At 43.5% G+C, this 23,538-nt stretch overlaps 1 protein-coding gene across 1 annotated transcript in view; it reads right to left on the bottom strand.

Annotated features, from left to right (window-relative positions):
- Positions 1–1,071: 1,071 nt before the first annotated feature.
- LOC124775631 (brachyurin-like) overlaps positions 1,072–23,538 on the bottom strand; it is a 76,959-nt gene continuing 54,492 nt past the window's right edge. Inside the window, exons 3-8 of the mRNA XM_047250460.1 lie at positions 23,129–23,260; positions 22,887–23,055; positions 15,297–15,463; positions 7,131–7,229; positions 4,264–4,400; positions 1,072–1,242 (exon numbers count right to left, since the gene is read on the bottom strand). Of these exons, the coding sequence (XP_047106416.1) occupies positions 1,072–1,242; positions 4,264–4,400; positions 7,131–7,229; positions 15,297–15,463; positions 22,887–23,055; positions 23,129–23,260 (875 nt within the window). The remainder of the gene's footprint in view (positions 1,243–4,263; positions 4,401–7,130; positions 7,230–15,296; positions 15,464–22,886; positions 23,056–23,128; positions 23,261–23,538) is intronic.

Here is a 23,538-nt window from a genome sequence, read left to right on the forward strand (position 1 = left end):
TAGATCAGATATGTAGATGAGTCTTTCGCACAACTTTTGGATTTCAAGTACTAAGTCTGTTTTATTCTAGTACATACACGCTTGTCTTGGCTGTATTTAGTATGGCTTTGTGTTTGCAGTAATTGAAAGAAACTCTTCAAAATAATTTTGTCTTAGGGAACCAGTGTTCAGTGCCACATACGCATAGTAATTTTAGCGGTCGCATTATCAGGAAGAAGGAACAAAATATAATGGTCGGCGTTCAGTGTCACATCTCCCTCTGTCACTGTACTGGTGTAAGAGATCGGAAGCTTGATATTTCAAATCCAACAGTAAAAGCTATTTAGTGTTGTCTCTCATTCATTTGTGTGAAGCATTTGCATACTGAGGAGATGGGAGGCTATTACCGAAGCAAATCGATGTATTTATTCAGAGAAGACTCCGTCTGAGGGCCCACAGGAATAAAATAATCAGCGATTTACAGAATATGAAGTGACATAGTACACATATATGTACAAACATAACTGTTGCACTGCTTTAAGACATTCTTTCGTTGAATCGATATGCACGTCATTAGGGAAACCAGCAAAGACGCATTCGAGTTCCTACTGTCTGCTTCTAAAATTATTTGTTTATTTACTATCAAAAACAGTCTTGATCAGAATTTATTTATTACGGTGACCGGTTTCGACCACTACTGTGGTCATCTTCAGACCAATGAGTAAGAATCTCCTTCTGCTGGAGAATCACTACCATTTATTGATAATGACGAATTCTGTAACGGATTTTCAGTTTGTCGTTTCTTGTCGTCTCAACACAATAGTGCTGCCTAGTTATGTGCCATTTCTGTGTATGTGTTGTGCATATAAATGAGATTATTGAATTTGACAAGTAATTTACAAATATAATGGTCACATTGAAAGAGAATTACATTGCAAAACTGATATCATGGTGTAATGGATGTACATCTGAAGGTGCACGAAATCAGTAAATAAGACATTACATTTACTGAATTATTTATTTGGAACACTGTATTGTTTACAGTTTCTGTTCTTGAGGAAGCTGGAACAGCCGGTCACTAGAGTGGTGCCCTTACGAGATGCTGATGCCGGCGGTGCTGGAGATCCAGTCGAGGAAGGAGGTGACCCTGGCATAGCCGGACGGGTCGCCGCTCGAGCAACCGGCGTCCGACACGAAGCTGACGACGCCGATCAGGGTGAAGCTGCCCGTCGAGCCGATCACCATGGGGCCGCCGCTGTCACCCTGCAACGTGACCACACCGTATAATCTCTGACTGGTGGTATGCCAGAACACGTAGTCCCAAACATGACGAAGTGTAGCGCTAAAGCTTCTAAAATAGTGCCGCTATAAGTCCATTAAATCGCTGTCCTGGAATGCTACTGTCAGTTTAGCGAGTCTACAGTTATGGCGAGTTAAGTTTAATCCAGGAAAGCCCACGCTTTACATCTCATTTTTGTTTTCATGCCGCTGACATGCCAGATTGCGTTATACTTAAATTGATTCACACTGTCTGAAACTGACTGAGGTCAGCGAATGCATTATAAGTCTACAAAATAATTTATACTGATTCAGTTACTTCAGTACATGCAAAGCCCTTTATACAGGTTAAACTTGAGAGACTTCTTAAAAAACGTACAATGAAGAGAAAAATGCCTTCAACATAAACAGTTATGCAAAATTAGCAACAGGTACACACATTAAGGACACCGGCCACCAATTCCAGCAAATCACGAATGAGCTTATATATCGCTCAAAAGAATTAGGGGAACATGACTATGGGCGCTCCCATACTCCACTGAGCAATAACTGAGGACTGGATATGTTACCAAATTATACCTTTGTCTTCCATAAATTAGGCACACAAAAAACACCATTACATCCTGTATTGGTTATATAAAAAGAACTGAACTTTCCAACAGCTGTCGAAAACAAAGTGGAAACAGTCATTCATCCCGTTATCCTGGGAACTTTTAATTGGACTTTGAGCGCTTCAGTAAAGTGCATATTCTCCGTGAGCGTTTATCACTGCCCGACACCTACGTGGCAAGCTCGGTATACGTCTCCGGAGATACTGTGCGTTCCCATTCTCCCGTGAGACCCCATGAGAGTTCTTGCAGAGTCTGTGACGGAACTGAACGAACACGGACTCCTCTGTCAAGCATGTCCCACGTATGTGCCATGCTGTGCTGTTGCTTCAATGTCCAAGAGTCAAACGACGGTCGTCTCATTGCCTCTGGCAGTAGAAGGATCTGTTCGCCTGGCGACAAGGCGACCACGGACTGGGGATCAGTATGGCTGTCAACTCTGAAGCCTCCCCACAACATCACAGAACCTTGGAAATTGTTGATTTCCTGGACAAAATTTGGCAGGTGCCCCTCGCTATGGGCCTTCGCACACGAACAAGGCCATCGCCTTGCGTCATAGAATATCTGCCCTCCTCTGTCGTCAATTGACACAGGAACGGCGGAGATGAAGACGTGCTGCAGGATGTTGTCGTGTCAAGCGGGGTGCTCGAACAGGACGTCTGGTTGGTAAGATCCAATCCCGTAACCCATTTACTGTAGTCTTATCGGACACAATGGCTCCTCTGGCTCTTTTGAGGTCGTTTTGCACAGAGATGACCAGATATCGATATTCACATTGGGTTATAATGTGTCAGAGAAATTATCCTACTCGCTTTGTGTACTGATCTTTATCCCTGCAGCGTATCCGCAACTTATCGATGATACATGAAGAGGCATAGACATCTGCAGCAATACGACTGAAAATCCATCCTTTTTGGATGAAAAAGACCTCCCTTGCAACTTGCACTGCTTTAAGATGTAGCAGTGCCTGTGCTTGGTTGATGACAATTTCCATCTGTGTACCGCATTAGTAAACACTGGGACACTGGTACTCACTTCCTTCTGAGGGGTCACCTGACGATGTAACGCACAGCACAGCCAGTAGATGGTGAATCATTTTTATTGTTACCTACTTTGAAACTGAAGTTCTCAAGCCATCCAATACGACCACAGGACCGCCTTTATCAAAATAGATTAACTTACCGGACGTTGATACACATGTTCCCCCAATTTCTTTGAACAGCACAACGGGCGCCACATGAAGAACTAGAGAACTAGAAATCTTCATTCATGGCACAGTTTATGGTAAAATACTGCTAAATGACAAGGCAGAAGAAATTTCTTCAAAAATTTCTCGAAGGTTGTGTGCTTGTTTTATTAATTGTAAAGAATTAACTGTAATAAAACATTTTCTCAACGTTACTGAATATCAAAGAAATATGAAATATACTATCTGGTGCTTTCCATGACATAAATATGCTTATATAAAAAAACTGCACTCGCCCAGCAACTGAAATAAGTCCATCTTAGTAGTAAAGATGCTCTGGGACACGAACATCTAAATATGAAAGTGCCAAGTGATGATGATGATGATGTGTTTATTATTGTGCTCTGTGTGGTAGACATAGATCTTCCAAAAAAATCTGAGTAAATACATTAATGAAATGATGTGGAAATAGAATTGACTTTTAACAAATTAATCCTTCCGCACAGGGATGAATTTGGGTATATAATCTCACTGGCACACCCAGCAAATAATCCTCATCGCACTACAGATTAATGTGCACGTAACTGCAAAGCACCTGGTGATAGCAACATGCTGCCGAAACACGTCGTGCTAATAAATTTAAGTAAAAGGCTGAAACAGTATAAATTAATTTATAAACAGCCTAAGGTGTATATTCAGTATTACAGTCCTTTCATTCCATGTCTCTCATTGCTTTTCCTTGAGCTAAATACTCATTCCTTAGGAAGAACTGATATTGGTCTCCGAAGATATCCTACTATTTTCAACATAGGTTCAAAAAAATGTGTGTGAAATCTTATGGGACATACCTGCTAAGGTCATCAGTCGCTAAGCTTACGCACAACTTAACCTAAATTATCCTAAGGACAAACACACACACCCATGTCCGAGCGAGGACTCGAACCTCCGCCGGGACCAGCCGCTCAGTCCAGGACTGCAGCGCCTGAGACCGCTCGGCTAATCCCGCGCGGCCCAACATAGGTAGAAGATTTGTAGGAAATCAGCACTGCTATAATTGCATGTACAGGCTGTGTCTGTGATTGCAACTTCCACTCTGAGATGTAGAGGTTAACACAGGAAGGGAATAAGTGGCGGGTGGCATCAAACCAATTAGAGAACTGATGACCAAAAAAATCAGTATTAGTTTTAATGAGTACAACGGTAGGTACTTACGTTGCAGGTGCTCTGTCGGTTGGAGCCGGTGGCGCAGAGTGTTGAGGAGACGATGACGCCTCCGTAGTACTGCTGGCAGAGCGAGTTGGAGATGACGCTCAGCGTCGTGTACTGCAGCGTGCTGGCCGTGTTGCCGTCTGGAAACACACCACACGGCCTCCTCTTACCCTTCCCGAATGCTGTCACAAGCGATAGCCTCACTAGTGGCATCAAGCTGCCGTTTGTTCAGTTGCCAAGACAGTTCTTTATGGTTTTTGTCTGTCCGTCCTTCTGATTGGAGGTTTGCTTTATGCAATAAAATGGAACACTTGCAGCCGTCCTTTAGATGTTACTTATTATATAGCTACCAGTTTCGGTGATTCAATACACCATATTCAGACCATAACTGACTCTCAGAGTGTGAACTCCAGTCGTACACGCGACCCCTTCAGTGGGCAACACCTATGAACTGGTTATCGCAGGCTTCTGTAACAGCGATGTCATGTCTCGAGCCAACAACTTACTTGTTAGTTGCAGGCACAACATCGCTGTTTGCACAGTTCATAGATGTTGGCCACTGATGGGTTCGTGTATAGTATTGGAGTTTACACAGTTAAGGCCTAAAGATGGTATAATGAATCACCGAAACTGGTAATTACACAATAAATAACATCGAAAGGACAGCTGCAGGTGTTCCATTTTATTACATAAGTTCTTTATGATATTACGTCACGAAATTTTGCAGATAATGCAAAGCAGCTAGTGGGCCGAACTAACTCAATAAATCATTGTGATGTATTTCATATTATATATTTCTCATCACATACATGATTTGTTTGTAACGCTTTATTAGGCCAACAGGGGTCACATGATATTTGTTTTTACTCACAAATGTAACATTTAAGTGAGTATTAACAGAACCAATAATGACAAGTTCAAGCTATGTGACTTGTTATTGAACTGGTAGTGCAATAACAGAGAATCATAAGTTTGATTTCGAGTTCGAATATACAATATAAACTTCTCTCATGTGTTAAACAGAGACGATTATCCGCTAGAGATTGCTGGTTAATCTACGCTAGCTGATGACCTTCCAACGCGAAATGCACACTGCATCTTCCAGAAAAAATTATGCTATAAGCAGCACGAAGTAGATGCGATGTGTATTCTAAAGCTGCAAAGCCAAAACCAGTGGTTAGTATCTCCTTTTCACACAGTCATAAGCCTTACATGGATGCAGTCTTCCTATTCTTATCTTTGTTTCTGTATAATCTTGTTTTACCGATCTTTATCAACAGTCAGCGCTAAAGGTTCTAATTTTCCTCAGCTTTTACATTTTAATAATGCCCAACCACATGTCCCGTCATCCGACGATTCTTCTCTTATCAATATTCTACAGATTTATTTCGTTGATTTTATCCTTTCTAACACGTCCTCATTACGTATTTCATTTCTTAACTTAAATTGTAACATCCTTATGAGGCACCTGCTATAAAAAATTAATGGTTCTTTTCTTTGCAGTCTTACATAAACAAATTAAACTGTAGCACTACTAAGAACAGTCCTCTCCATATCACTAACAGATTCCTTCTACATGCTAATGTGGTTTTTACTTCCACCTTACAACTCTAGTATTTCATCCTAGACACTACAATCGTCACATTCTACTTACAGTTTATTCCACTACTCTGATGTTCATGTCTTATCCGGAGAACTATGAGGGCATCCTGGTACCAGAGGTCTTTTTTTACTGATATAGGAAGACATAAGTTTAGTTGAATTTTCTCGAAGCTACAGAAGTCACTTATTTCTACTACCCCCAACTCCAATGGTCAACTTTCGTTCAGAATGTCACCAATCAGTCCAGGAACCCCGTAAACTGTGGTATCGACACTAGTCTCGTTCGTTTTACTTTTTTTTTTCCTGTCATCCCCTTAAGATCCACACCCTTGCCCTACGCATATTTTAGGCTACAGCATTATTTTTTAAATAATGAGTTATTCGTATCTAGTTTGGTTTGAAATTTCCTGAACTAAAACGTTATCACTTTACACCCTGTCTGTAACTGTCTCCTCATACATAGCCATATGTGTACCAAATTTTGTGCAAATTGCTTCAGACGTTCCATAACAATGCCGAAAAAACACATACTACATATATAGTTTCTTCTAGGAGAAGAATGTCACCTTCATACCTCTTCAATGACACTTTTGTATTCTTGATTGGAGCGTGCATTCGCATTCGCCATTCCCGTCTCCACAAAAAGTTAACCGTCAGTATTCATGAACTGCACCTCTCCTACACACTATTTAATATTAGTTAGCTTTACTCAGTTTTTGCAGAAGTTATACTTACTCATGTATGTTTATACCGTTTTCTATAACCTTCGCAATTCTGACTGTCGTATTCCACGTTACATACGTGATGATTTTTTATTAATCAATTTTCAAATGCAAATTCCGAATTATTCTTGGCTATCTGTCAGTACCTCATGAGTATTCATTTGTATTTTTCTATTTATACAGTCAGCAAATTATGAAACTGCCATGTCCAGTTGATCATGTGGTGGGTCCTAGCGTTAGTTGATTGTAATTATTGCGGCAGGTTGAGTACAGTATCTTTATGGTACCGTAGTAGTACATTTCGTCTCTCGGGCCTCATTGATTTTGCTGATCCAGAAGGTACCTCAAGCAAACTTGTGGCACTGACGAGGTTATTCAGAGGCGTGCTACTTTTACTCAGATCACTCAAAATTTTACACGTTGTAACGTAGTCTTACATTTACAGATTTATTGTCGCCTTACGATTCTTTTGCAAGGACTTTAGAGGTGAGGTGTAATGAAGAAGCATACAAGACGCGCCACTTGTGAACGGGAGTGTGTACTTACTATCGGCAGTCAGACCCCAACCGCTGACAGTAGCAGACTGGCCCTCGTAGCTGTTGCCCGCCTGTGAGCGAGAAGGCAGGTTCACCAGAGCGATGTAACCTGCAAGAATAGAAAAATTTGTCAGATACAGGGAAATGATTCAAACAAAATCTTTTTAGAATTAATATTCACCCTGTAGCGGAATGTGGGCTACTGCTGACAGGTTAAAACTGCGAGCCGGTCCTGCACACAATTTTGATCTGCCAGGAAGTTTCCTTTCACATGCCCCAGATTTCTTACAGGAGTGCTAGTCCCGCAGTGTATGCAGGAGAACTTTTGTGAAGTTTGGAAGGTAGAAGATAAGGTTCTAGAGGAAGTAAAGCTGTGAGGGGATGGGGGCCTCGTGAGTCGTACTTGGATAGCTCAGTCGCTAGGGCACATAAGCGAGAGGCAAAGATCCGAAGATCGAGTGCTGACGTTGCACTCGGTTTTAATCTACCAGGAAGTTTAAAAATCCTTTTACATTTCCAAATATTCCCCTGGAAGAATCGATACTTAGAACCCCTGGAGAAATCAGTTCCCAGAATCAATGATCTTTCTTGAAAACATCTCTAGTGATGAAAATACCTAAACAGTCAACACGTACGGATGAATTTAGTACTTGAATAAACGTACGACATACACTTGGTTTTGAAATGTCGTTCATCGAAATAATTACAATGAATTCGAAAAATGTCAGCACTCAACTCACAGTTTGTGAGAAACCAAACTTTTTTAACTACCTAAATAAGTGCAAACCATCGCGCACGGTCTCTCTCTGATTTTTAAGAAGTACTAGTCCAGAAAATTTCCTGTGACATTTATTTCGGCCTTAACTGTAGATGATAAAACGATATGAATTTTTCAATGGACATTTGTCGTGCTATTTCTTATAACTGATCTTCCTGCAAAAGACATAGCTTGGATGTTTCGTTTAAAAGAATAGCTTCATGTTCATAGAACTTATGTGTAAATCAGTTAGGTCAGCTAAACTATCTAAAAATCAGTGCCTGTTAGTGGATTCCAACAAACAAGGGACAAAGCTAAAAATAGCCACGATGGACCTGGTTACTTCGGGATGTCAAAACTAATCGGGGAGACCAATTACACTGAGAGGAACCTTTAAAATCTGCTGAAAAAGACAATACGGATTTTATGAATATAAGCAATGATTCTCAGAACCTGTAAATCAAGTACAGGCCGATATTTTTAAGACAAGCATCAAAAAGAAAAGCGTTACGCCTGAAACCAAGAATTTCGTTGGTTATACACAGCGAAAAAGACATAGGAATAAGAATTTTTTCTTCAAAACAGGCATATATTATGAAGGTACAATAAACCCCAATAAAACATTACGACACTGGTCTCAGATTGCTAATTTGTTTGATGTCAGGTGTACAAGATATACTCGTATATACACTAGTCAGTCAGACCATTATGACCGCTGGCCACCGTGACTCGGGATGCTACACAGTGGCGTTGCGGGGTTGCGGGCACGTGACACGGCAACAAAAGTATGTAAGTGGATCAGACACGGACTGGGGACGACCCTCGCGAAGATATGACCTGCAGATGGGGAAGTCCATAGAGATACGAGCCTTTGACGAAGTACAGATTATTATTACGCACAGCCTGTGAACGAGCATCTCAAAAACGACGAAACTGGTGGAATGTTCAAGTGCCAGTGTCGTGAGCATCTACAGAAAGAGGTAGGAGGACAGTGGAACTACCACTAGACTTGTGGGGTCCGGAGGTTTGTCTGCTCTGTAAACTAGGATAGGTGATGGTCTGTGGCATCTTTGTGGCAACACAATGCTGGTGCCATCACAAGTGCTCCTGAGCACAGTTTTCGTCGTACATTGTGTAACATGGAGCTCTGCAGCAGACCATCCCTACGTGTTCACATGTTGACCCAACGACATCGTCATTTAAGATTGCACTGGGGACGGGAACATGGGGATTCGACCGCCGATCAATGGATACGTTTAGGTTCTTCGTGTGAATCTCATTTTTTTCCACTAGGTCGAAGGTCGTCACCACAAACTCCGTCATCGAGATGAACGGAGGCTCGAAACGTGCAGTGCGCCACGTACGCAAGCTGGTCAGATCAGTATTATCCTATGGGAGACATTCTCCTGCGGTTGCATAGGAACTTTGGTAGTAAGCGAAGACACGTTGACAACTGCGAGCGACCTGCATCTCTTCACGCTTGACGTCTTCCCTGATGGTTCAAGTGGTTCAAATGGCTCTGAGCACTATGGGACTCAACTTCTGAGGTCATCAGTCCCCTAGAACTTAGAACTACTTAAACCTAACTAACCTAAGGACATCACACACATCCATGCCCGAGGCAGGATTCGAACCTGCGACCGTAGCGGTCGCGCGGCTCCAGACTGTAGCGCCTAGAACCGCTTGGCCACCCCGGCCAGCAAACCCCTGATGGTGATGTCATCTTTCAGCAGTGTAATTGAGTCTCAGAGCCAGAACCGTGCTATAGTGGTTTGAGGCTCAGTATAGTGAACTAAGGTCGATGTCTCGGTGACCCAATTCTCCTGACGTAATTCCAGTTGAACCCATCTCGATCGCTATCGGGCCCCATCACCGCGTACGCAAATCAGTGGCCCGTTATTTACGCAAATTACTTGACCTGTGCGTAGGCATCTAATGCTACATACCTCCACGAACCTACCAACAAAATTTAGGATTCCTGATACACAGAATCAGTGATACATTTCGTTCCAAAGACGGACAAACAAACTATTAACCTGATGCTCTTAATGTTTTGGCTCATCAGTGTACAATCAATTATTGACACATGAAAATTTGTGCCGGACAGGGATTTCCAGCTTATCACGACCGACCGCCGTAATCACACGAGCGGTTCTAGGTGCTTCAGTCTGGAACCGTGCGACCTGCCTCGGGCATGGATGTGTGTGATGTCCTTAGGTTAGTTAGATTTAAGTAGTTCTAAGTTCTAGGGGACTGATGACCTCAGAAGTTGAGTCCCATAGTGCTCAGAGCCATTGGAACCATTTTTGAACTTAAACCTCGTTATGCCACACTGTCAACATCCACTAACGCACATAATGTCATTCCCGCGACGTGGAGAAAGCAATGCTATTATCGTCGTTTTCAGCCCATTTAGGCACGCAATACTTATTTCATTTTGCATGTCTGAAGGAAAAGGCAATGCTGACAACCCACGGCTGTATTAAACATCACGAAACTTGTTCACAGATTGCGAATTCGTTCAACGTCACCTGTAGTACGGATAGATATATGTACAATCTATTAGTGACACGTCAAAATTAATGCCGTGTGATGTTCCAGTTTCCACATTTAAAAAAATGAGAAATAACACATAAATTTTTATGTCCTGCTGAAAATTACAAAACTGATGTAGGAGTACTCTCAAGTATCACTCAACAAAGCAAACTTGGTTCCGTGTCAGGGTGGAAGTAGCATCCTAGAAAGAAGATGTAAATGTATAAATTATCTACGCTTCGTTATCGTTAGAAGTAAAGCATCTAAGCGTGTTAATCGAGTACTGCGCTATAAAGTGACTGCCAGGGTGATGTAAAAGTGCAGAAAGACCATTCTTTCTCTTTCCTGTCTGCACTGGTAGCTGTTTTCTGTAAGATATGGCGAGTTTTCTTGGACTCTGTGTAGTATATCTATAATCAATTGTTCAGTGATTTTCTGTACGTTTCTCGACTACGAGGCATTTGACATTTATTTAATCCATGTTTTATAGTCAGAGTTTGTATTATCCAGCAACATTACAATATTACAATTTACTGCATTGTTTTTAATACAGTGGCAGCAAAAACATACGTCTTCTCATTCGGGTAGGACAGAAACAGTCTAAAAATCTTTTAACGGTGTTTCAGGGCAGGTTGTGCTGAAAAATCATTGTTAATATGTCTGAAATCGTATGGGCCTTAACTGCTAAGGTCATCAGTCCCCAAGCTTACACGCTACTTAACCTAAATTATCCTAAGGACAAACACAAACACCCATGCCCGAGGGAGGACTCGAACCTCCGCCAGGACCAGCCGCACAGTCCATGACTGCAGCGCCTGAGACCGCTCTGCTAATTCCGCGCGGCAATCATTGTTATAAAACAGGTTCGACACCTGCATCGTTTGCGAATTAACTATCATCGATGTTAGCCAATCAGGCCGTTGAGCGCGCAAATTCAAGCGGCTCACCAGATGCAATTAGTGTCAGCTGTCCTCATGGCGTAGATGATAGCGAACGAGACTGCTCAGGCTTTGGTTTGGGTTCTATCCTTACTACCTATGTCCAATTTTTGTATTGCTCTCTTGTTCGGTTTTAGCTAACCAAATGAAGACATTTAGCGACACCGTCTTTGGTGGGCTGCTTGAATTTGAGCCCGCAACGGACCGATTGGCTAACTTAACCACCAATTAACTTGGAAACGGCACAACGTATAGCACTGTTCATAACAATTATTTCTCAGCACAACCCACCCTTCAACACCCTTACAAGCTTTTCAGACTGTTACCGAACAGCTCTGTATTAGCAATGAAACACAGTGCTGGTTGTGTTGCGATTATGAAAAATCATTTGGAAGATTCTGCATACGATCATCTGGATCTCAGTGTGGTCTTTGAAAGTTAAAATTCAGCGAAAAAAGGTTTACCCAAATATGCTTAACACGGAAAATCAGTTAGCATGAAATAAAACTGCTTTCACGACGAGATACGGAGTAATTTAATACTTTTTTAACTCGAAAAAATTATTGTCTTCAGATGAACAAATATAGGCCCACCTTCCTTCTGCAGTTGCGACGATACTCAGATTTCTTGACTTTTTTTCGTTAGGCTGTACGAAGCAAACGATGGCTCCTCTTGCTGCTGTTATCGCTTGTCTTTAGATACTTCCATTGCTACAGCATTTCAAATTCGGCGATTAATATGTTTAGTGAGTTGAAATCAATGAATTTTGTGTCATAATTGCTCATGCTGTTTGTTTTTATATACAGCTGCTGCAAATTTATTTTGCACTAGCAATTGCGGAAAATCGAGCCAGAACAAGTCGAGATTTTGCTTGAAATGAGAATAGAGCTACAAAGGCAGTTGATGAAAGATGAGAGTCAGTTAAGCAAATCAGAAAAGAGATTGGCTTTGTTAACTGCACACTGTCAGCGTTAATTCAAAATAGAAATCAAATTATGGCAATGTTTGAGCGCAATATTTTCCAGTCATGGAGAAGAAATATAAGAACTGTTAAACACGCTGTGTTGTTTGTTTCGTTCAAACAATTTAGGTCGCAATATGGACCCATATCAGACCCCTTTTTTGCTGGAGAAAGCTGATTAGTTAGTGTGGCAAATTAATTGAATTTTTTGCATATGCAGGCTGCTCCGATTGTAAAAGAAAGTGAACACCACATGTTCAAAAATTTTACTACAACTACAGATATGAAGCGAGGAATGTTTCCAGCACATTGGAAAGTAGCTTCATTTACAACCGTTTACCAGATAAAACTATCATTCTTGGGGAGTCGGTTCAGGGAGGAAAATCTTTAAAGATAGGTCTATGGCATTGGTACGACGCAATTCGGATGGCTCTCAAAAAGGTAGTCATTTGTCTATGAGACAAGTTTAAAATCATTATATTTAAGTAATATGAGACAAGTAAAACATTGTGGATGGTGGTTGATATATTGACGGACTGGATTTCCAAATTCGATTTTCAAAAAAGATTAAGTCATAGTTATGGTTAATGATAGTCCAGAACATCACACACATCGATGCCCGCGCCAGGATTCGAACCTGGGACGGTAGCAGTCGCGTGGTTCCGGACTGAAGCGCCTAGAACCGCTACGCCACCGCGGCCGGTACGGGCGTACAGTATTACACTTACACTCACCTACACTCTACTAATGCACATACAACCCGCATATCCGCAAGAAACGGGGCCAGCACACGTAAAGGAAGTATTAAGCGATCACTGGGTTCGTATTTTTGGCAGGCTGTTCTTGGGAATTATACCATATCCTTGGGGCGGCAGTGGTTTTGCAGTAGTCCTGCAGCCAAGGCGGATAAGAACCTTCACAGAACTTTGCCGATGTAGTCTAACAACTCCTTTGTCGATAGGCGGCTGAATTTCCCAGTCAACAATGTCACATGACATTTACATTTTTATTCATGAACTTGATGCAGTCGATGGGAACCTCGTTTCCCCGCTGTCACTGGCGGAAACACGAAGCCAGTTCTGCATACATTCCCACCGCGTCACTCCTACAATAGTTCAGTGTTGGCTTAGGGTCAAACAATTTGACCTCGGTGGTATCGTGATAGCTTCAGGAACGTAACATACAGAAGCAGCCACCTCTCAAAGGAATCAACGCCTTGAGGTAGGCCGCTACATCGCAGCAAAAACGTCTCTCACTTTACTATTTTAGCATTTTAAGTATTTTATAACATGATGAAGGAATACACGATGATGGATTTTAAGGGAATGGCAAAGAATTTGAGAATTAATACTGCAGTTCCTGTCTCCAACATATCATAAACGCAGAACATCATTAAAAAGGTGCTCAGCTGTTTAAAAGCTCTTTAGAGTGGCGAAATGGATAAAACGATGAACGATATCGAACAATTCGTCGAAAATTTGATGCTGGAAATGATACTTCAAAATTCCGTAACTTACTTTAAAAAAATAAAAAAAATAAAAAACCAGAGTAAACTTTAGCAGGAAGTCGAATTTCTGACGAGCGAGATATCGCAGTGCTTAACACAGTAGACTTTCATTCGGGAAGACGACGGTTCAAAACCGCGTCCGGCCATCCACATTCAGGTTTTCTGTGATTTTCCAAAGTCGCTCCAGGCAAATGTCGACATGATTGCTTTGAAAAGGGCACTTCCGATTCCGTTCTGTAATCCGAGTCCGTGCTCTACCTGTAATGATCACGCATTAAACTCCAATGGCCGGCCGGAGTGGCCGTGCGGTTCTAGGCGCTACAGTCTGGAGCCGAGCGACCGCTCCGGACGCAGGTTCGAATCCTGCCTCGGGCATTGATGTGTGTGATGTCCTTAGGTTAGTTAGGTTTAATTAGTTCTAAGTTCTGGGCGACTGATGACCTCAGAAGTTAAGTCGCATAGTGCTCAGAGCCATTTGAACCATTTGAACCAAACTCCAATGTTTCTTTTGTTTCATGGCTTAACATGGAACTCTTTTAACACCAAAAAATTTTTCAGCCCCCTTCAGTTTCTTGTTAAGCACTTTTCACTGTGTTATTCTTACAAATGTCCATGTACAGAACTAAATATAATAATTATACGTTGCTTGGCACACGTTCGATGTCGCTTCGCAACATTCTGAAGTAGTTAAGACACAAAGGAATCACAGACATTGGCCGCAAGCGGAAATTGATTTAAATCAAAGTGGAAAGCTGAAAATTTGTGCCGGACCAGCATTCGAACCTGAGTCTCCTGCTTATGAGGCAGATGCACTGATCAGCTGCACGGAGTACTCGAGCACTCCTCCCGTCAACCCCATAGTCGCTACTTTTCGACACACCACTAATGTAGCGACCCTTGCCCGTTTTCCTCATTACTCACGGCATTTTGCCGATTCCTGTTAAGAGATCATTGACAGAAAGAGCAGAAAACACGTATCCATGATTAAGATGAGGACGGCTAACAATCTCTTCAGTGTGGACTTATACCAGACTTGAACTCTTCCAGGAATCAGCGAAATACCGCAGTAATGAGAATAATAGGCAATTGGCACTACATTAGTAGTGGGTGTATAAGTTGAGATTTTCGGTCTGGCGGGTGGCGTGGTAGGGCAGTCCGTGCAGCTGCGACGACCACTGTGTCCAGATGGTGCAGTAGTCAGCCCATCTGCCTTTGTAAGCACTAGACCTGGGTTTGAATCCCAGTCTGGCACAAATTTTCAACTTTCCCCATTGATTTAACTCAATGCCCGCTTGCAGCCAATGTTACTAATTCCTTGGCGTCTTAATTCATAGTGGCTGCTGGATCAAAAAATTGTGTCCTTTTTCAGATGTGTCCAAAAAGCAGACAATAAATATGTGTTCATTCCTAAGCAGTGTCGAAAACAGTTCAGTTTTATTTGCGTGTACGCTAAATTATGGCCACACGTGTGGACTTACTGCTGAGCTGCACGTTGGTGCCCAGGAAGATGACGGCGATGTCGTTGTTGAGCGTGTTGACGTTGTAGCCGGAGTGCACCGTCGTCGACCTGGTGTTGATGGTCACGCGGCCAGACTCGCTGCCGCTGCGGCGGATGCCTCCCAGGCTCACCGCCCACGTGCTGAACCTGTCGCAGCGAAAGGCCTCGTTGCGGTTACAGATGAGCATCGATGAAGGAAGAATGTACTTTTTATTTTCATACTCAACATTCACGAGAATTTTCTGTCTGATACTTATTTTTTATTAGCCTTAGCCCCGTCTAGTTCGGACTCGGCTGTCAAAATTTGAAAGATTTTTAAAATTTAACAGATTTATATTTATTTGACTTTTGCGGCCGGATGCCCTTCATGCCCCCCCCCCCCCCCCCCCAAGCGAGGGAAGTTGTGAGCACCCCCTGTCTGTGAATCGTGTAAACTTTGTCCTGTGTCAGATCGTATTTCAACTGTTTTTGTATCGCATTTTCTGAGGCGGAATTTGAGGACCAGCCCAATGAACCTAAACGAGCCTATTTGCCTAAACAAGCGTGGAAAACTACTTACAGGATTTTTTCTGTACTTATCTATATTTCAATTTAGTAGTCGCAATTATAGCTGCAACAGCTGAAAGGATAAAAAAAAAAAACGAAATCTCTGACAGGTGCCCGCCGGGGTGGCCGAGCGGTTCTAGGCGCTACAGTCTGGAACCGCGAGACCGCTACGGTCGCAGGTTCAAATCCTCCCTCGGGCATGGATGTGTATGATGTCCTTAGGTTAGTTAGGTTTAAGTAGTTGTAAGTTCTAGGGGACTGATGACCTCAGAAGTTAAGTCCCGTAGTGCTCAGAGCCATTTGAACCATTTCTCTGACAGGTGTCCGAGTGTTAGTAGAGGTCAGATTGGCGAACTATGGGGCTGGTAGTGCAAACCGTCCGATGCCAGTGCCACTTTGGGCCGATGTTGCTCTTGCCGAATGCCTATTGGAAACCCTGGTGAAAACTACTGTCTCGCTCGACAGGAGAGCAGTCTATAGTTGCTTCCAGCGGCTTCTTAATGAGAGTCCCAGAACCCTCTGGCACTGTAAAGTACAAAATTGTTAAGATTTTCGTGGCCATTTGTTGACAAACTGGCTGTTGGCTTCTGTCTCGGGTTCTTCAGCTAACAATGGTTTGATGACTTTTTTGACGTTTCGTCAGCTCGAATGGTTGGCGTTGTCAAAGCTTCACCCTCAACTGCTGGTGGCGGACTGGAGTCGAGATCGCGCGTGCAAATTGTGGCGGGTGGTTGTATCTGAAGTGAAGCTAATCACAGACATCTAGTGTGAGCTGTAATTATCGTGTTAAGTCAAACTTGGGATACACTAATGCGTTAATGCAGAACACATTTTCGCTGGAGAGAGAAAAAAATTGTTCCAGTTTTGACCACCTGGTACAAATCTCGCCCTGTGAATGCAAGAAAACGCACAGAAATGTTTCCATATGTAACGGGTTAGGAACGGGACGAGGGCAAAGGAGGTCAAACAAATGAGTAAGGTGTATTGTTGATTTTATTATAAGCCGACACTTACACAATTTGTCCAATATGAGCGCTGGAGACGTCGACAGATGCTTGATCTGTAAAACATGATCAACTGTTGCTCGCAGCAGCTCCGGTAGATACTGAGCAACGTGTTCTTGCATTCTGTTCTCCAGATCAGCCAAAGACCGAGCGTTTCCTGGTAAAAGTATTCTTTTGGATACCCCAGAGTCAAAAATCACATGGATTCAGATCAGGTGATCTTGCAGGCCATGCATCTGAAAAACATCTAGAGCTAAGACGTCCATTGAAGATTGCGTTAAGCAGATCTTTCACTGGGCAAGCGACATGAGGTGCTGCCCCATCTTACCACAAAGTTGCGCTCTTTCAATGCTGGAATCACATGCTGCACAAAAAGGCCTCGACAACACACAGACATCACGGTATCCTCTTCAAACAACAACGGACCGCGAACAAAGATGCTTGTGAATCCATATCATACAGTGACATAGAGCGTCTGCAATGGCTCTTCATGTCTAACACGCGAGTTAAAAGTAGCCCGGTTTCGGCACTTCTGTGTATTCACTGCCCCCAGTAGTGCAAAATGTGCCCCACCACTCCACAGAACATTGTCCAGCTACATGCCATCAAACTCGATCCGTATCAGAAACCGAAGAGCAAATTCAGAATGAGGTTTGAGTCGCTGCACAGTTTAGATTTTGTTCGGTTAGCATTGTGCCATACACCGCAAAACTTTCCGTACTGTTGGTCACGGGATGGACAATTCTCGTGACACTGTGCGAGCACTAGTACCGCCTGGGACACGTGCTGAATGGTTAGTTACAGCAACAGGAACCTCGTTAACGACTTCCAATGGGATAGGACGCCTTCCTCTTTCAGGTGCTTTATCAAGCTCACGTGTGATTTCGAATTTCGTTAACATCTTCTTTTAACCGTTTAATGACATCGGGTGTCTCCTCAGACCTTTCAGTTGACGATACTCTCTCAATGCAGCAATGTAATTGCTGCCGTCCATGTCAAAAAGTTTCACTAACAGTGCACGGCCTCTCTTCTCGATAGCTATACTCTTCACTCACGTTATGGCTTTTCAAATGATAGCATGTATGTTATACCGTCAAACAAATCGTGTACAGCGCCAGATTTGAACCTGGTGGCCAAAACTGGAATTAACCTTTTTTCAGCGTAAATGGGTTCCACATTAACACATTAGCATATCTACCAAGTCTCGCTGATGTATGATAATTACAGCCCTCACTGTACCTTCATGAGTAGTCTCGCTGATGTATGATAATTACAGCCCGCACTGTACCTTCATGAGTAGTCTCGCTGATGTATGATAATTACACCCCGCACTGTACCTTCATGAGTAGTCTCGCTGATGTATGATAATTACAGCCCACACTGTACCTTCATGAGTAGCTGCAAAGATTATAACCACAGCGGTATCTTTCTAGCGCGCCAACGTCCGAGGGCTTCTCCGTGGTCAGTACTTACTTTACTTTATACGATCAGGTCCAGAAGACCGTGCACTGCTAAAAGGTTTCTCCTCCACTGGGCTCTGTTTTGTGCCTCCTGGCGCCAATCATTCTCTATTCCAATCTGCAGCAAGTTCTCATAGATTCCATCCCTCCATCTCTTCTTTGGTCTTTCTATTGGGCGTCTTCCACAGGTAGTATAATCCATAGCTTTCAAAGACCATCAGCATTTATCCATCCGACTGACATGTACCGCCCATACAAGACGCTTGGTTCTCATCAGTTCAAAAGGTTCAAATGGCTCTGAGCACTATGGGACTTAACATCTGAGGTCATCAGTCCCCTAAAACTACTTAAACCCAACTAATCTAAGGATAGCACACACATCCATGCCCGAGGCCGGATTCGAACTTGTGACCGTAGCAGCAGCGCAGTTCCAGACTGAAGCGCCTAGAACCACTCGGCCACAACAGCCGGCTTCTCATCAGTCCTACAATGTTTGGTCTATTATACATTTCGTCAAGTTCCTTCATTCTCCAGTGACCTCATTTTGTACCGGACCAAAGATCTTCCTTAAGACTTTCCACTCAAAAACAACAAGAAGATTGTTCAAATCTGTTTCCCGGACACTCCAAGTTTCACAACCATACGGTACTACGGGTTTAATCATTGTTTTATACAGCTGGAGTTTTAAATTCCTCGAGAGACCACGCGATGCAAGAAGTTGACTGAGACCAAAGTGTGATCGGTTGGCGACTTGGATCCTCGCTTTGATTTCTGCTTCACATGCTGCGTCTTCTGTAAAGATTACCCCAGATATTTAAATTCACGAACCCTTTTGTAGGGTCGGTTTCCGACCATCAAAGGCTGGAGTGTGTCTCTTAAATAAGCATGGGTCCTGCTCATCACCAGATATTCCGTCTTTGATTCGTTCACAAGAAGCCCACTTTTGCTTACTTCCGCCACTACGCTTTCGCTCATCTGCATTAGTTCCTCCTTAGATCTGGACAACAGGGCCACATCATCAGCAAACGCGAGACGTGTGATTTTCTCACCCTCTACAACCTCGAAGCTTTAACGACAGACTTCTCTCATTATCTTTTCAAGTGTCAGGTTGAATAAAACCGATGACACACCATCTCCTTGTCTCAATCCTGTGATCATGTTGAAGCTCTCCGTGAGTGGGTTCCCGTGCTTCACTTTGCCTTTTGAATCAGTGAGACAATTCTTAGGTATTCCAAACTCCGTTAGGCAGTTCCTCAGGCTCTCATAGTGGATGCAGTCATACGCCTTCTTAAAATCTTTGGAAAGCACATGAAGTACTTCGCCATACTACCACAACTTTTAGGTGGGTTGTCGCAGCGTAAAGATGTTGTCGGCAGTTGGACGGCCCTTTCTGAATCCCCCCCTGATATTCAACAATCACTTCTTCTATCCCGTATACAGTTGGACAAGATCTTGTAGCAGACGTTCAGTAGGGCGATTCCTCTGTAGCTAGTGCAGTTCATTTTGTCACCTTTCTTGTGTATAGGGCATATGACAGCTGTTTTCCTATCTTCTGGGATATCCTCCAAAATCCAGATCCCCTTGTGGAGTCCCTCTCCTCCAGCTTGAATGATTTGTGCCTGGATTCCATCTCCTCCTGGGCTTTTGTTCTTCTTTAGCTTCATTATCTGATTCTTTATTTCCGCTAGTGTGGATGGAGGATACTCTAAATCTGCAATGTCAGGAAACTGAAATTCAAACAGATCATTAGGTTCATCACAGTTGAGGAGTCCCCTGAAGTATTGTTTCAAACTTTCAGCAGTGTTAAGCTCACTTGCGAATATGCGCCCATTATTGTTCTTGATGAATTTTTGGCGGCTTTAATATTCCTTCTTGAAGAATTTTACTTTCTGGTACATCTTTCGCGCCTTTCCCCAAGAAAGCTTGTTGAGTCTCATCTACCAGTCCCTTAACGTACATTCACTTTGCTCTTCTCGGGGTTGCTTCTTCGAACTGTGCTTTGCCTTGAACAAAATCAGCCCCTTGTAATCAGTTCTCCTTGGCTTCTCTTCTCTTTGCTAATGCCTTAATGTATTCATCCTCAAACCAAATCCTTTTGCCTCTGATCCGCTTCTTGATGACTACATTCGCCGCCTCATTTACGGCATCCTTAACTTCTTTCCACATTTGATCTGGGTTCTCTTGTGAAACCTCTTCCTGTAGATTTTCAAAGCGGTTGCTGAGCTGAAATTCTTCTTTCTTTGAGTTATCTTTCAGCGCATCGATATGGTAGTGTACAGTTTTTGTAAGGTTGCTTCTAACTCTGGCTTTGGCTTGTACTTTTAGCCAGCTGTTAACGAGGAAATAATCACTCCCACACTGCGCACACCTTGCTGTCTTTACATCCCTCACCCAGTTCTTTGCTTTGATATCTGTTGCAGTGTGGTCTATCTGATTAACTGTTTTACCGTCTGGCTCAGAGCCATTTGAGCCATTTTTTAACTCTCCCCTTGCTACCTGCAACGGTCGTTCGTTGCAGCACGGGAAGCCAGGATCGTTTCACCTTGAGGCTTTCCTCTTTTTTGTTGAAGTTATGGTCTTTTTGTGTATTTCTATATCTTCCCTGCATGTGCGGGTGTTGTAGCTCTTCTCCCCAGCAAGAACTTCAGTCTCGGCGAAACGCAGTGATCGACACCTACACTGACTGTGAAATCACTGCCCGCTCTAGAAAAGAGGCGCGATTTAATACTATCGTGTCCGAATCGATAGCTGAGTGACCAGCACTGCGGAATGTCGGGATAGGTGGTCCGGTTCGATTCCCGGTTGGGTTCGGATTTTTTCCGCTCAGGGACTGGGTGTTGCGTTATCTTTCATCCCCACCGACGCGCAAGTCACCGAAGTGGTGTCACCTAAAATAACTTGCACCAGGCGACAGGACAGGTCTACCCGACGAGTGGCCCTAGCCACACGACATTTCATTTCAATACTATCGTAATGTGTGCAAGACGAATACGTGAGCTGCAGCACCTAAAAAGTGTTAAAAGCAGCAATGGATCCTGCACGAGTTACATAAGAAGTGTCAGGTAATCAAACATCGGACGAAATGATACGTCGAAAGAACACGTGTTGGATGCGGTCTTCTTGCCATACATTCCTAAACTGACGTACAGAATCGGTGACGTATTGCGCAAACACTGCCTAAATACTGTTTATAAATCAGGAAAGAAGGTCAAAGAGTATCTAGATCGGCAAAGGAAAAAAAGTACCCACCTGCAATGTCGGGAATATACCGCAATCCATGTGCATGTGGAAAAGTCTATGCTGGAACGACTGGACGATCTATGAACGCCTAAATCACCGAACACAAGCGGCATCGCTGGTTGGTACAGGTGGAGAAGTTGGCCGTGGCGGAGTACGCGCTTTGTGAGAACGACCACATAATAAAATTCACCGACATTGAAGAAATTGCTGTGGAGAAAAGATACCACACCCGGGCATAGAAATATACAAAAAATAGTAGCTTCAACAAGAAAGTAAAAAGCCTCGAAGTTAACGGATCCTGGATTCCCATGTTGCAGTGAACGACAGTTGAAAATGGCAAGGGGAAAATCACTGCTGTAATGACCACGGAAAAGCCCTCGGACGTTGGCGCGCCAGGTACGTATAATCGATTCCAGTCCGCCACCATTGGTGGAGGATGAAGCTTCGACAATGCTAGCCACTCGTGCTACGAAACGTCAGCCGAAGAACCCGAGACAGAAGACTACAAAGTACCTTTATCTGTCTGAAGCTGAACTGAACACCGTCTGTCATTGTTTGTGCTATGCAACATCGGTCGCAAGGAATTCCTCAGGTGCCGACCGTTGTGGCCGAGCGGTTCCAGGCGCTTCAGTCTGGAACCGCGCGACCGCTACGGTCGCAGGTTCGAATTCTACCTCGGGCATGGATGTGTGTGATGTCCTTAGGTTAGTTAGATTTAAGTAGTTCTAAGTTATAGGGGACTGATGACCTTAGAACTTAAGTCCCATAGTGCTCAGAGCCTTTTGAACCATTTTTTTGAACCTTGTGGTAGTAAGACACTGTTGACAGATGGTTTGCCTGCCCTGACGTTCCTATGCAGTCCAACGTTGGGCCATTGCCACATACAAATGCCCCACAAATCTGGATATTCCACGATTCGACTAGCCGGCCGAATGGAGACCCACAGTGATTCCCCTTTGAGACTCTGTCATATGCTAATGATACTACCTCAGGCGAGTAGGCAGAATCTCGGTATCCTTCACAGTGCCCACTCAATGTGTGGCGCTGCTCACGGCCCTTATATACGCTACCGGCCTGATAACAACACTAAACGCGAAGAACACTAATGGTGGCCGTTCTACGAGTCACAGTGAAGAGCAACTCTAATCATTTACGAATCCGCTGATTACGTGTCAGTATGTGAAGTTACATTGACGTCTGACCGTGTCTTCTAGGCGCTTCACTTTTTTTTATCAGAGAATGTAAACGGAACGTATTTAGGATGTACCTGAGATGGCCTTATTGATCCTGTTGTGTCGGGTCACTGGCCTTCGAACTCACCCAGAGACGCAGTGCGCCGCGGTGAGGACAGCAGAGGTGGAGATGAGCGAGCCGCCGCACAGGTAGGAGCTGTCCATGGAGACGGCGGCCTGGTGCGGGAACTGCCCCTGCGAGGCCGCACTGCCGCCCACGATGCGACCACCAGCGTCCTCAGGCTCCGGGTGTCCAGCTGCAACACACAAGGAGCTGACCGTGGACTGGGTGTTCATTTAAAGGCGACAGGAGGGATTTGGGAAGCGTACCAGTGTTTATCCAGATTGTGGCTCCTCCTCGTTTTTCCAGTCTTTCGTGGATGCTAAATTCTAGTTTATTAAGTTGGCAGGTGAGGATGTCTTCGATCTCCAGGGCCGTGTTCAGTTTATTCTTATTTAAAGCTGAGAGGACGAGTCACAAACTTCATAAAAACTCTTGAAACAATAATAGCGGACGTAACGCAGCTTGACAACGCCGTAAATTGTTTATTCACAAGGCATGTTTTTAAACAAGCTCAGTCTAATTCGGTGAGCAAATACTATTGAGTTTTAAATTAGAATTGATTTTCAAGCACTCAGAATTGAAAATAAATGTCTTGGCAACTTCTAGTCGTCGTAATTAAGTTTTAGCGTCAGATTATACGCTGAAAGTCAGAGAGGTTGCTGAAATCCAGAATGAG

Source organism: Schistocerca piceifrons, chromosome 2 (genome assembly GCF_021461385.2).
Source record: "Schistocerca piceifrons isolate TAMUIC-IGC-003096 chromosome 2, iqSchPice1.1, whole genome shotgun sequence".
Lineage (NCBI taxonomy): Eukaryota > Metazoa > Arthropoda > Insecta > Orthoptera > Acrididae > Schistocerca > Schistocerca piceifrons.